The 14,576-nt window shown below is 53.9% G+C and overlaps 1 protein-coding gene across 1 annotated transcript; it reads left to right on the top strand.

Annotated features, from left to right (window-relative positions):
* Positions 1 to 11,624: 11,624 nt before the first annotated feature.
* RD3 (RD3 regulator of GUCY2D) lies at positions 11,625 to 13,881 on the top strand (the record flags this gene model as incomplete). The annotated part of the gene is made up of 2 exons (XM_081121896.1): positions 11,625 to 11,920; positions 13,584 to 13,881. 2 exons carry the CDS (start codon positions 11,625 to 11,627, stop codon positions 13,879 to 13,881), a joined length of 594 nt encoding a protein of 197 aa, XP_080978022.1.
* Between the last annotated feature and the right edge of the window lie 695 nt (positions 13,882 to 14,576).

A 14,576-nucleotide genomic window follows, 5' to 3' on the forward strand; every position in this document is an offset into this window, starting at 1 on the left:
TCCTGCGATTGTCAACGGAGCAACCCAGGGACTGCAGAGGGAGTGGGAGCTGGGGGGCCAAGAGGGGGCCCTCCCTGGCATCTCTGGGTCTCTGCAGCTCCCCTGCTCCCAGCCCAGCAGCACAGAGCTTTGCCCCCCTCCTCTGGCTGGGAGTCCCCGGGGGGCACAGATAAACCCGCTTTCTCTACCTCTCCCCCCACCAACTTCTGGAGATGGCACAAAGTATTTGCCTAGTAAACCTTTGTTGGGGCAGTGATGTAGAATACCAGGCTCCTGAGTCACCCTCTAACCCCCCCCCCTTTACCTCCCCTGGTAGGCACAACCTCTCTGACGGGTAGGTGACCGCAGCACTCACAGTCCACTCCTGCCTGGCTTACATCTGTTTGTGGGTCCTTGAGCCTGTGACAGTTCATCTCTCCGGACTGATTCAGGCTCAGGTGAGCAGGGGCTGGGTCTGTGGCATTTGCTTAGCACAGGCCTTGGCTGTCACTTTCCTTAAACCATATGCTTGGCAAACATGTACAGTCAGTCCCTGGTTTATGATGATTCGACGTACAGATCTTTCAACTTTCTGATGGTGTGAAAGCAATATGCATTTAGCAGAAACTGTACTTCGAATTTTGATCTTTTCCTGGGCTGGCGATATGTGGTACAATGCTCTCTCGTGATGGTGGGCTGTGGCAGCCGGCCGCACCTCCCAGCCAGCCACGTGATCACCAGGATCAACTACCAATATTACCAATATTCTACAGTGTGTGATGATTTTGCCCAATGTAGGGTAATATAACTTATCTGAGCACATTTAAGGTAGGCTACGCTAAGCTATGATGTTTGGAAGGTTAGGTGTATTAAATGTGTTTTTGACTTAACAATATTTTCCATTTACAGTGGGTTTATCCAGACATAACCTCGTCGTAAGAGGAGGAGAATCTGTGTTCAGCATGTGCTGGGGCTTGGGCTCCTTGCCCTGGAGGAGCTCTTATTCTGCAAAGATGCTGCACCAAATGCTCAGGAAACAGTGTGAAGCAGTGATTCTCATTATCTGCAGTAATGTTCTAAAAGTTGCTACAAACATGGAATTAGTAAACACTGAACCATTGCTTCTAAGGGAAATACAGAGTTAAGCTCCTACAAGCCTCTGGCCATGACATTTTTGTCAACCGATCAATACCTAACCTTGTTTCATGGGTGTTTCTGCTTAAGGACACCTCATTTATATATTTTTTTGATTCACTGACATTGAGCTCACAGCCAACAGCTCTGTAAGTCACACTTGACCTAAACTCACGTAACACATGTGTTTTCTCTGGAAGGCACATCATAGCCTTCTTGCGCTTAGGAACATGAGAGCATGTCAGCACTACACTTAGGGGTCATTCTAAACAGCGAAATCATCAAGAAAAAGCACAAACTGCAATAAGTGTGGCACTAACTAAACCACATAAAGGACACGTGTTTACAGTGTGAGAACTGAGACACGAAGGCAGAGGGTCACCTCTGCTGGGAATGTGCTTGCTTAGCAAGTGAAATTTTTCAGTGCTTTGCACATGTCTGGAATGACCACAAAAATGTCATGACTATTGATTTGGGGATTACAAATACATTTTAGTGAGTAGGTAAATTTAGGAATATGGAATCTGGGTGTAATGAGGATCGACTATGTGTCCAGGAGTAAGAATGAAGCTTCAGAGAGTGGAGAGGAGGGAGCCCAGAGAGACAGACACAGTCACGGAGGTTCACCATCGGTGCTAAACTTTAGTGGATAAATGAGACATCCCCAGGTGGGAAGGGATTTGGGACAGAGTGTGCCTCGTGTGTAAAGGCACGAGACAGTATGGGATGAAGTAATTCCTTTCTTTGGGATGAAGATGAAAAACTTGGGAGGGGACATGTCAGGAAGAGCTCTGATCTCCAGGGACCAAGGACAGAGCAGAGAGGTTCCCTCCCTTCTCACTACTTAGGGTAGTGCCAGTTGCTCTAACAGAGAAACCCTAAATTGTAGCGGCTCCATCCAATAAATTTCCTACACATATTAGAGTTCAACATGGGTGATAGGTGGGCAGCCTTCCACGTGGTAGTTTAGAGACCTGGCTCATTCAAAATTGTGGCTCCACCAGCCTCGAGGCCTCAGAGTCCTCGCTGACCATCAGCGAGAGGCAGCCGGAAGGTGGAGAATGGCAGCAATATTTGTATAGGCCAGGCACTGCCCGGCACACGTCCCTCCCGCCACCGAGAAGTGAGGGGGCTGGGTAATGAAGTCCCTGCTTGGACAGCTGCTTCCCAGAAACACATCTACGCTCCGGGATGGGGCCATGAATCTTTCTTTGGTGGATAGCTGGCCGTTTCTGCCACAGGCCCTCGGATCAGTCGGTCCAACCCCTGGGCAAACCTTTTAGAAATCGGTAGTGAATGAATTATATGAAAGTGGGGCATCCAGGTGCTGTCTAGCACAGCAGATGGTCAATAAACACTTTGTGAATGAATGAATGAGCATTGCATTCTCTTCCCTTGGTTCTCCTTAGTTTAATGCATATATTTTTAAAACAGAATAAAGCTAAATGGAGAAGATGTGAAAGAAGAGAGAGAGAAGGAACAGGGGCTTAAGCGAGACAGCCAGGAGGAAGGTGGGCGTTCATTCATCCTGTAGCCAGATACAACGCTTCCTTCACCTGCAGAGGAAACGTGCCTTCGGAGTGGAAAGAGGGCTACCTGGAGAGAAGAGGCGTGAAGAAATGCAAGCCTGGTCTGTACCTGTGAGTATCATGCCCATTTAATTCAGTCTCATTCAGGATTGGGGCTACACAGAACTTCTGCAGGACTCCAAAAACCCAACATGTGACCTAGTGGTTAGAAATTGTCTGACTGGTCCCCACAGCCTGGACAGAAGCCAGGGAGGGGGAGACAGGAGGAGCACCCCCACATGTACAGCCTGACATCTGGGGTGGGGGCTCTTCTCCCATCTCCCCACAGTTTTTAATCCAGACCTGCACCCAATAGCTTCATAATTCCACATCTCCAATTTATTAATCAAACACCATCTACCAGGCAATGTCATGAGCCCCACTGGTGTTTCTCCCTTTGAGTGATTGCTGCATATTTAACTACCCTTCAGCAACTTCCACTGATGCCAAATGAGAGACCCCCCCCCCCCCCCCAAGTACAAGTTCACACTCAACATAGATAATCGCAAAAGCCTCCTCAGGCCAAGGAACCAAAATAAATGAGCAATCAACACAAACAGCAAGCCCTCTTTGAAAGATGGTATCAGGGCAGCAGGTGGTGGTGGGGGGACGAGGGGAGGGACATAGGCATCACCGAAAAGTGCAGGGAGGCGGCCAATTGTGTCGGAAGGAGGATTTGAAAACCTGGTCACCTGTGTGCGTGTTCCCCGGGGTCACAGGTCAGAGTCTGAAGCTCACGTCTTGCTTGGCACATTGCTGCAGTGGATCCTTATTGCTGGCTCAGAATGCAGACCCTTAAGATCCATTTACACAGCTGTGTGTGTGTGTGTGTGTGTGTGTGTGTTTGAGGGCGAGGTATTAAGACTAATGCAATGCACGGCTGTAGAAAAGGGGTGCAATTTTTCATCCCAACAGAGCGGTCAGTAGTAGGCCCAAGACTGTACAGCCTTTAGCTCTGAACTCTGATACTGTCCCTGATCTCAACTCTCCTGCAAGTTTGGCTGGGAAGTGCGGCGAGAGGAGGGGAATGACCCCACCCCTCCTGAGCCAGCCCCTAGCATTGTGCCTGCACCGAAAAGTGCTCCAGGCATACGTGCTGCACGCAGGGCTGTGTGACTTGGCCACCGGCCCCTTCTCCTTGTCACTTTGAGCAACTTTCCCAAAGGGAGGGCAGAGCCTTCAGGTCCCACTGCTCCCTTCCCACCAGCATGGAAGTGCCTCGGAATTTCTGCCCTTGGGGAAGTGCCACGATGGCATGGGGCTCAGAGGGGAGGACTCACAGTCGCCTGCCCCAGGTTGCTCCAGGCTTAGCTGCCCTGGGGTGGAAGCCGCTTGGGAACTGTGGGTTTGAGGAGGTCAGCTTCAGGTCCTCGAAATGTAGGAGTCTCTAGTCCCCAAGTGACTCTCCCAATTTTTGGGACTGCTGTGTTGTGAACTGGTCAGGAGAAGTGTATGGCCCGGCTCCTGACTCAAGACCCCTGCTTGAGAAGATGGATGAGAGGGAAAGGCAGGTAGCCTAATGGAACCCGCCACAGAGCAAGCACAAAGTGGCATATCACCCCGGGGAAAATCAAAGCCCACAGGCAGGCCCAGCTGGTGTGGCTCAGTGGTTGAGCATTGACCCATGAACCAGGAGGTCATGGTTCGATTCCTGGTCAGGGCACATGTGAGGGTTTCGGGCATGATCCCCAGTAGGTGGCATGTGGGAGGTGACCGATCAATGACTCTCATCACTGATGTTTCTCTCTCTCTATTCCTTTCCCTTCCTCTCTCGGAAATCAATAAAAACATGTTAAAAAAATAAAAAACATACAGGTGGGCAGGTGGGCAGGCCAAGGCAGCTCCTGAGACACAATTTAACTTCTTCTTGGCTATGTTTCTGCTTTTTTCCCCACACATCCAGGACTAGATGTGCCAGAAGTCACTCCATCACCTGGTACCTGGTACAGCATCACCTGAGAGCTATTATAATGCAGTTCCACGGCCAGTACAGCACCCTGGTGCCTCTCACAGGGCACCAGGCACCCGTTTTGGTGCCTCTGAATGCCTGTTAGGTGCAGGCTCGCTCACTCGTGGTCGTAACTAGAACAGTCTGCAGGTGACTAGTGTCCAGAGCCCAGAGACGGGCAGGAGGCCCAGCTGAGTGTGGGATGCCAGCAGCAATAGGAGGCTCCTGCCAGTTCCACAGGCCGCCTCGACAACCTCAGTCAATAATCAGGTCCATGCTCCCTCTCCTCCCTGGGTTACTTCCTCAGGCTCGAGGAACATTCTACACTTGAGCTTGTCTAGAAGGAAGCAGAGAATTTTGATGAGCAAAGAGGACAGGCAAGGATGTGTGAGGCAAGTGTGAAGACACAGCTTTTCAGGCCTTTGCCCTCGGCACCCAGAAGCACCCCTTTCTCCTGGTGAAGGGAGAAGGTAGGAGGTGACTCCAGCCAGGAACCATCCACCAAGTAGCTGGAACATCTGCCCACAGCAGGTCCCTTGAGGGCTCTGCAGAGGGCGCGGTGAGTGTGGTCTTACTCCCCAGCCTGGGCCACCCTGAGCACGGCTGGGGGCGACAGAGCCGAGAACGCCACCTGGCCCCAGGCCTCTCACCACCTGGGGCTTCTCAGGTGTCTGCGTCAGGTCAGGCAGCTCCCTCTACAGATAATACAGCTCAGCCCGAGGTGAAAGGAGCTTAGGTGGGTCTCCATGGCACCCGCGGATCAGGCGCTGGTCCCGCCCTGTTCATCTAGGAGCTCTGGTTCCAGCCTCCTGGGACACACACGCACACGCACTCCACAAACACGGGGCTCACCGCCTCCTCTGGCCAGCGTTGTTTCTCTCAGCACAACTTCTGAGAGAGAGAAAGAGAGGGAAAGGCGGGAGGCCACCAAAGAGAAGAGGCGGGAGGTGTTTAGGATGTAGTCTTCTCTCCACCCTGCCCTCCCTTGGTTGCCCAACTTTCTGCTCTTCCCTGAAAAGACCCAGACACTCTCTCCTCCTAGACTGGGAAGCACAAAGCAGGACCCCTGCCGGACCCTTCACTCAGCAGAGGCTGACCTCAGAAAACCAGGTAAGAGGGGGCCTCCTCCCAGGAGACAGTGGCTCCTACACCCTGAGGGCATCTGTGCTTTTAGAAGTTAGAGTTGAGGCCTGGCCAGCCTGGAGCTGGGAGGGTGGCCTCAGGGCTGTGGCAGGCTGGGGCCAGCCTATTGAGCAGTCTAAGGCCAGGACCCAGATGGCCCCAGGGAGGCCCCGGCAGCCCTCAGCTGTTGCATGAGAGTCGTGGGCTCTGCAGCGTCCTCAGGCCGTGGCTGGTCCTCGCTTTATTAACTCTCGGGAAACCATAGCTTTTGTTCGCTCTGGACTCAGCGTGTCTGTCTGGTCCCAGCATTTTCTCCTCTGCTTCTGGGGAGGCGAAACCCAAATCAGAGAGTCTCTCATCAGTTCCAGAGTTGTGACTTGAGCACGTACGGAGCCCGTGGGGCAGTGTTGGGCCAGGATACATGGATGACGTGTGGGCCTCAGTCTCCCAGCCACAAAGCCGTCTGCGAGTAACACGCCCAGGAGAGCAGCCTGGACAGAGCCTGGCCGCTGGGCTCCACGGAGGGGAGCGAGCTTGGGAGGGAGTCTGAGCTGTGACTATGGGATCAGGGTAGAGTGCCTGGGGGATCAGCTCCCTCCAACTGTGGTCTGTAGGACCTGAGCACTTGCCCCCTCCTGGACGCACCACTGCCTCAGAATGAGGAAGAATGCCATTCATTCATTCATTCATTCATTCATTCATTCAGGGACCACTTAGCAAGTGCCTACTGCGCGCCAGCAGACTCAACAATTCAGCTCTTGCCCTCACATAGCTCGTAGGCGGGTGGGGGAGAGGGAAACAATTAAAAAAGTGAGAAACTTATTTCAAACGTAATGACAGGCCCTGGTGTCAGGCACCGGCAGTTCTACCTCGGTGGGGGCGGTGAGGGACAGGCTGCTGACCTTGGAGGTGCGTCCTAAAAGACGAGCGGTGTTTGTCAGGTGGGCAGAGGCCCACAGGTCAGGCTGAGTCATCTGGTTTGGTGAATGACGTTTACTAATTTTCCACGATGCCAAAGAAAAATAAGGTCGATTTGCGACCTGTGAGGTTGGCCTTCGACCTTGGGGAAAAACGGGCTGGGAGGAAGGTGATTCAGAGAGGGGAGCACCTCCTCTCTGCACCTGCTTCAAGGCCTGCAGCTGCCCAGCTCAGCTGTCAGAGCCCCGCTTCAGAGGTGGAGCCTGGGTGGGGCTCCTTTTGTGCCAAGAAAACAGCCTCCTGGCAGGGACTGCACTGTCCTTCCGAAGCTGGTCGGGGCTGGTGGCCTCGGTCCTCAGGGGAATACTCCTCCTGCAAGGGCGTCAGAGCCTTGCTTCCAACTCTGAGGTACAACCTGCATTGCTCCAGCCACTGAGACGTCCCTGGTCCCCTTCCCACCGCTCACTGCCGGGAACCAGGCTCTTTTTGCCCTTGAGCCATGGAGGTGGTTTTTCTAGCGTATCTAAGTATCTAACGAGCCACAGCTGGTGGTAGCATCTCCCAGGGAGCCACGGAAAAGACATTATCCCCAGGGATGTTCAAAAATAGGCTGAAGGGAAGGCTCGGAGAGTTGTGGGACTGGAAGGAGTAATGAGGGGGAGAGGGAGGAAGAGGGGGAAGAGCAGAGAATGAGAGAGAAAAGGCTTGGGTGAGTGACGCCAGAGGGCAGAGACCAAACGAGTGAGGGCTTTCCTACTGGTGCCAGGTAAACTGAGGCTTCCCCCAGAGGCCAGGATTGGGACCAGGCCAGGCACAGGATTGGGGTCAAGCTTGCACCAAGCCAGGGGGGTCCTTTACTTTTTGTGCCATAGACCCCTTTGGAAGCCTTTGGATACATCTTCAGCAAAATGTTTCTAAATGCATAAAATTAAGTTTATAGGATTACGAAAGAGACCAGCTGAAACGCAGCTTATCAACCTACTTTTAAAAAAAAAATTTGAGATGCAGTAACATATATGCCCCTCCATCAACATGTAAAATAATAAAATCCAGTGGGAGGTCTACTCTAACAAGCACCATGGTTTTGTAGAAGTGATGAGCTGACACGGTATTTCAAGAACGGCAGCACTGAAGGGTTATGAAAACACCGTGATCTCTGCTGGAGATAAAGTCACAGGAGTGATGGTACTGCTGTGGTCTGGGGACCACATTCGTAACTGACGGAAATACCACATTTTAGTTCCAGTTAGTGGAAACTAAGATTTTTCCCCCCAATCTGAGTTCATTAACCTCTGAATCATCCCTGTGGCCCCAGGACACTACACTGAGGGACAGTCACAGACCCGGTTAGCTTATTTAGCACTTACCCGAGCATTACTGCCCTTGCCACCTCATCTTACAGATGGGGAAACTGAGCCTGGGAGCAATGAAGGTGACTTGGGTACAGCCTCTGGCAGGGAGGGGAAGGCTGTGGGCGTTGAACTTAGGCTTCCCCTGCTAGAGCTGACACTCCCCCTCGCCTGCCAACGCCGGCCGCCTCCTCTGAGCTGGCAATCCACCGGGGGCAGAGCGGGCACGCCCTTCACTGTTACTGTGGCGGGCTCACCGCTGGGCCCCTGCACCACCGGGCGCGCCCCTCAGCAGCTGTGGTTCCCATTGCTCTCTCGAACATCGGCTCCTGGAAGGAGCCCAGCACTGAGTGTCAGGCACACCGCACACTCCCACCTGTGCCTGCTGAGTCACGGGCGGGCCAGACCCAAGCCTGGGCTTCAGGCTCCAGACCCCAGAGCCCCCCATCGCACACCACTGTTTGTTCCCTCAACACCCACACCCAGCTGTGAGAAATGCCACAGCCCCCTAAAAGGATGACATAAACCACGGGCAGGGCACTGAGGAACAGGCCAAGCCTGCCGGATCGAGTGAATTGAGAGGGCTTCCTGCAAAGAGTGAGTTCTGAGATAGACTTTCCAACTTTTAAATTATGAATATGCTGGCCTGGCCGGTGTGGCTCAGTGGTTGTGTCAACCCATGAACCAGGAGGTTGCCAGTTTGATTCCTGGTCAGGGAACTTGCCCTGGATTCCGGCTTGGTCCCCAGTGGGGGGCATGCAGGGGACAGCCGATCAATGTCTCTCTTTCTCATCAATGTTTCTCTCTCTCTATCTTTCCCCCTTCCCCTCTCGCTAAAATCAATAAAAACATATTTTTTAAAAATTATGAATATGCTCAAACACGCATAAAAGTTGGAAGAATAGTGCAATAAACTATAAATTCTCCCTAGATAAAATGATTGTCAGCATTTTGCCACGTTGCCCTGCGTGTGTGTGTAACGTGTGCACTTACATGTAACATTCTCTGAGGGATTTGAATGTAGGACATTGTAGGTGGTATGCCATGTCAGCCATGAGCCTCCTAAGGGTGGGCTGTTTGTCAATATTCCCTTATAACCAAAATACCATTTTTATACCTAAGAAAATCAATATTTATTCCCTAACTTCCAGCTTGTATTCAAACTTCCCCAACTGTCCTTTTTTTTTTTTAAATATGTCTTTATTGATTTCAGAGAGAAGAAAGGAGAGGGAGAGAGAGAAACATCAATGATGAGAGTGTCACTGATCAGCTGTCTCCTGCACACCCCCAACTGGGGATCGAGCCTGCAACCCGGGCATGTGCCCTGACTGGGAATCGAACCCCGATCACCTGGATAAGGTTCCAGAGTCACCATGTGTGCGCCACCGTGGCCGGCAGTGAGAAGGAGTGAGGGGCCTTGGAGCTTTCCCTGGGGAGTTGGGCTCTGCCACGGGGTTAATCCAGAACACGGGGGGTAGAATCTCAAGTGCGCAGAGCACCCAGCCGAGCCCACCCCTGCTGTTCTGGTGAACTTCTGGGTGTCTTTATCTGACCACACCTGCCATCACCTTCCTCCCCAGACACTAGTCACAACTCAAACTCACACGGGGCTCAGCTGTGGGTCAGGTCCTGGGGAGACCCTAGGACAAACCAGCCACCTCTGTGGTCTGTCTGGCAGCCCGACTCTCTGCCCTGTTCTCCTTCCCTCCCCCCTGCTCCCTCCTTTGCCCTTAAGAACTTAATCAGACCTGCCCAAGAGCCTCCTGCGAGAAAAGAGACAGAGCCGGGCAGAGACCCCGTCTCTAGCAAAGCCTCCAGCTCTGGCCAGGGTTGGAAGGAAGAAAATTCAGAACATGCCCCTGTCCCCGTGAGACCCCTCCACCTGGGCCAGAGAAGCTAAGGGCCCACTGAACCCAGGATTCATGTGGGGTCACCCCACCCAGTCCCTGCCATCTGACATGGGTTGAGCACCTGTCTCTAGAGGCCAGCTCAGACCAGGGGCACAAGCCTTAACCCTGGGAAGAGGGTCCCTGCCCCGGGATACGCTCTGGCTTTCTTCTGGCCGAGCCACACCTGCGGTGAGGAGTCCAGGAGATTAAGGAGACTTGTCTTTAGCTAAGGCAATTGGCTGTTCAAGTCTCCGTGTAAGTAGAAAATTGGATTTGTGCCACTCTAGGAGGCAACTTCTACCCCATAATAATGCTCCCACTTGTGTCTGATTCTCCAGCATCAACAGTTCATTTCTCTGGGCAAAGCATTGCAGAAGCAGGGTGCTGGGAGGGCCGCCTGGAAGTGTGTGTGTCCTCAGCAGGTGACACCCGCCTCACAGCCACGTTGAGACTGAGTTCCTGGAACCTCTTTACTCCGCATCAGGAGAGGATTCATGGAAGAGGAGCTCCCTGGAGGGGAAAAGGCACAGAAAGGGGAGGTGGGGCACCCCAAGACCCACTCAGATTTAGTCCAAGAATGGCACTTACTTCCACTGCTGTCAGGGGCACAAACCCTGACAGGCAGCAGGGCATGCCTGAAATGGCCACTCATTCACCCATCCATCCACCCATTTACCCACCCACCCATCCACCCATCCATCCACCCACCCACCCACTCATCCACCCATCCACCCATTCATTCATCTAGTCAATCAGTCAGTCAATCAGTCATTCACCAGACCTGCCTTGAGCAGGACTCTGTGGGGCTTTGCTGATGAGTTAGGTCCCTGCTCTCACACCTGATGCTCCTTGCAGACCAGGTCAGGGTCCTCCACCTGGGACACCTTCTCCATCAGCAGTTCATGTGTCTGAAGCCTGCACTCACCCTTCACCCTGCTCTCATCCACAAAGCCCTCTGTGGTCCCCTTTGTCATCTAGGGTCACTCCCCCCTTCTCCATCCACACTGACTCTATGCTTCCCCAGCCACATTTACTTCTTTCCACTGATGTTATGGTTCTCTCACCACGTCCTGCGTCACCGGAGAGCAGGGCCCCTGACAGGCTTTCCCGCTTGTGTCCCTGCACAGATGTGTACACAGCGCCTGACTAATGCTTCTGAGTGAGTGGTGAATAAATGAATAAATGGAGGGTAAGCTGTGTCTCTTGCAGGATGATGCCAACCCCATACAATTAATTCCAAGCTTCCTTCAGCAATAGGCTGGGACGTTTAGAAACTTAGGGTATTTTCCTGTTAGGTTGACACAGGGTGTGGGCATCGGTGCTGTGTGTGTATTTTTGCCCTTCAGTCACAGGGATAGGATTGTGCTTTGCCATACGCAGTAAGTTTCCTTCTTTGTTGGGAGTTAGCAGGGATTCAGGGGGTGCTTTCTCTGGGCTCAGTCATCTGGATGGTTCAGGGACTGTTATAACTGTGAGTGTATAAGCTCTAAGCACTTTTATGTGGTGCTTAGAGCATCCCAAGTTTATTCACAGCTGTTTCTCACAACAGCCCTATCTTGTCTTACAGAATTAGAAACGACTGCTCAGAGAGGTTAAGTGACTTACTCCAGGACACCCAGCTGTGAGGACGGAACAGGTCTTCTGACTCAGGTTCCAGCTCTCCTCCCTCCTTTTTGTGCTCCCCACCCTAACGGATAGAGGGGCCCAAGGGGAGGCCATGTCCCTCATCCCGTGGCTCCGGTGGAATGAGGCCCAGCCACAGCTGTCGTCCCGGAGCCCGGCTGAGATGGTGCTAGAGACACTCATGATGGAGCTGGCGAGGCAGATGCGAGAGGCCGAGAGGCAGCAGCGGGAGCGCAGCAATACGGTCAGGAAGATCTGCACCGGGGTGGACTACAGCTGGCTGGCCAGCACACCCCGGGCCACCTACGACCTCAGCCCCAGTGAGCGGTTGCAGCTAGAGGACGTCTGCGCCAAGATCCACCCATCCTACTGTGGGCCCACCATCCTCAGGTAACCCCTGGCCCTGGCACGGGGCCCAGCTGTTAAGCTGCAGGCTCCAGGGAGGGTGGCTGCAGTGGCAGGACCTGAGGTTACCAGGACCGGAGGCAGGGGCCCTGGATGACCCAGTCATCTGTTAGAAAGAGCTAGGCAAGGGGAGGGCTCTCAAAGAGGCCCCAGAGCAGGGCCACCCTAGGGGCTCAGAGGGAGGCAGGGGCGGCTCCTGGGTCCAGGCTCATGAGTTTTGATAGGAGAGAACCCCAGGCCTTTGAACTTTCTGGTCTCCCTGTCCCGATGATCATTATCCTGGGTTTTTACCTCCTAGAGAGGTTTTCCTAAATAACAGCTATCCTATTTCACACCAGCTTGCCTAAGGGGTGTGTGTGTGTGTGAGAGAGTGAAGGGTGCAGAGCCCTAGGGCACTGAACATTAAGAGCTTGGGTACAGTAATGTTCCTGCATATAAATGTCACCTTAATAAAGCCCTGACCTACACAGTCCAGCATCAGATGGATTCCTGCTGAAGTTAAAGAAGCGCTGTCCAACACCCAAAAACAATTTCAAAAGTAACTCATGTTCTCTATCTGCATTTCTCAAACGCTAGTAGATACAGATCCACAGTATAACATCTTAACTCCTCCCCTTTAGTCACCCCGAATCTTCTCTCTTCCATCTTTAACCAACATATGTATCTACTGTACACCTTTTCCTTCGAAATGCCCCTTAAAAACCCTTCTCCAGTTCTGTCTACACTCCTCTGGATTTTGTCGTCTTTTCAACTCCTTCCCGCTTCTTCCTCCGGGCTGAGAATCTCACCCTTTCCACTTTTCTATATCATGGAAGTACCCCCCCCCCCCCGAAATGTATTCTAGAACCAGAAGCACCCTGGGGACCGGGGCAGGGGTGAGTCGTGGGGGGGGGGGTGCTGATGAGAGATCTAAGCTGGCAAACCACAGCTCCTAAGTGACGGGAGGCTGACGACATACATATGGTAATGATGGCCTGGCCACGTTTCCTGCCTCAGTCGCTGCTGAAAGGTTCGAGTGGTCCTGATTCTCCGTAGGACGTAAGAACCTGTGTAGTAAAGGGACTTGGTGACTATCAGTCACTGTTGAGCTCCAGCAAAGACATTTTAGGCAGAGGAACCAGCTCAGAAACCGCAGGGAGCCAGAGAATCTGGGCTGGGGGACACATGTGACTCTTCCTGGCTAAAGCACAGACAGGGGACCTGGTGTGCATGGCCAAACAGTGATGGGAGCGATGGAAGGAAACTCTCAGGACAGGGACCTCATCACAGACACATTTCAGAGACCACTCTGGGCAGTGGGCGGAATGGAGGGAGAGGGAGGGGATGAGCCAGAAAGCCTCACATCCTAGGGGGTGATAGCAGGGGGCCCCCCTTCACCGACATGGAGAACCTGAGGCCGGTGCCAGGATTTTTCATGTCAGCTCATCAAACCTCACCAAAGGTGGCTGTGACCCCAGTTTACAGCTGAGGAAGCTGAGGCTCATGGGGGCCAGAAGTGGCAGAGCTGGGATTTGAACTTGGGATGGGCCAGAGGAGTAAGAAGGCTCTCTATTTACTTCTGGAGAAGTGGGGATGCGGGGGACTTGGGCCTTGACCTCGGGGTGCACACGGAAGCCCCCCAGGTGACCGAGCCCCCCCGGCCGCGCAGGTTCCGGCAGCTGCTGGCCCAGCAGGAGCCCGAGGTGCAGGAGGTGTCCCGGCTGTTCCGCGCGGCGCTGCAGGAGGCCCTGGACGGCATGAAGCGGGAGGCGGCTGCGCACCGGCTCACACGGCAGTGGAGCCTGCGGCCCCGCGGCGGCCTGGCGCTGGCCACCTTCAAGGCCCGCGCACGCATCTGTCCCTTCGCCAGTGACATCCCGACCATCTCCGAGGACGTGGAGCGGGACACGCGGCCCCCGCCCCGGGCCTGGAGCATGCCCGAGTTCCGGGCACCCAAAGAGAACTGACCCGCCCGTCCCTGCCCCGAGCAGAGCCACCGGTGGGAGGGCATGGAAGGCCTGTGGCCATCCCTGGTCCTGGAACCTCCCCGCCCGCCGCTGACCAGAGGCCAAACACCAGAGGCCAGAGGCAACCCCATACCCAGACACTCCTGTGAGATGCCCCCCCCCCCACTGGCCACAGGGCTCAGGGTCCGGGCTTGGAGCTGCAGCAGGGCCCCTGCCTCCCCTGGGTCTTGGCAGACAGACAGCCCCATCTTCTGCTCCTGTCTGGAAGGGGAAGAGTTGTCCTGCCTTTCTGCCAAGACCCGAGTCCTCACCCCAACCTCAGTGTGTCCCAGTCACCCCATCTCCCTGGGTAACGACGAGGGGCCTGTTGGGTGGTGTGAATTCTCTGCTGGTGACTGGTGGTCCCACCACTGCAGGTGGGTCCCAGCCTAGTGGGTGAGCAGAGCTGGAAGGGGCCACAGAGCTCACTAGGCCCACTCTTCTGACTCCTGAATGAGGAAACTGAGGCTCGGAGAGGGCCAGGATTCTTTCACCTTGACATGCATCCAGATCCCCGGGAGGGTGGGGGGTGGGAGGGGATTGTTCCTGTCTACACAGTCTGTCCCTGAGTCCTTCAGTCCTGGGCTATGATGGGACAGGTGCAAGGACTGCACCTGCACCTACCTGTGGTCTGATTTCTCTCTTACCTTGGCTTT

This window comes from Miniopterus schreibersii (genome assembly GCF_964146895.1).
Source record: "Miniopterus schreibersii genome assembly, chromosome: 19".
NCBI classification, from domain to species: Eukaryota; Metazoa; Chordata; class Mammalia; order Chiroptera; family Miniopteridae; genus Miniopterus; species Miniopterus schreibersii.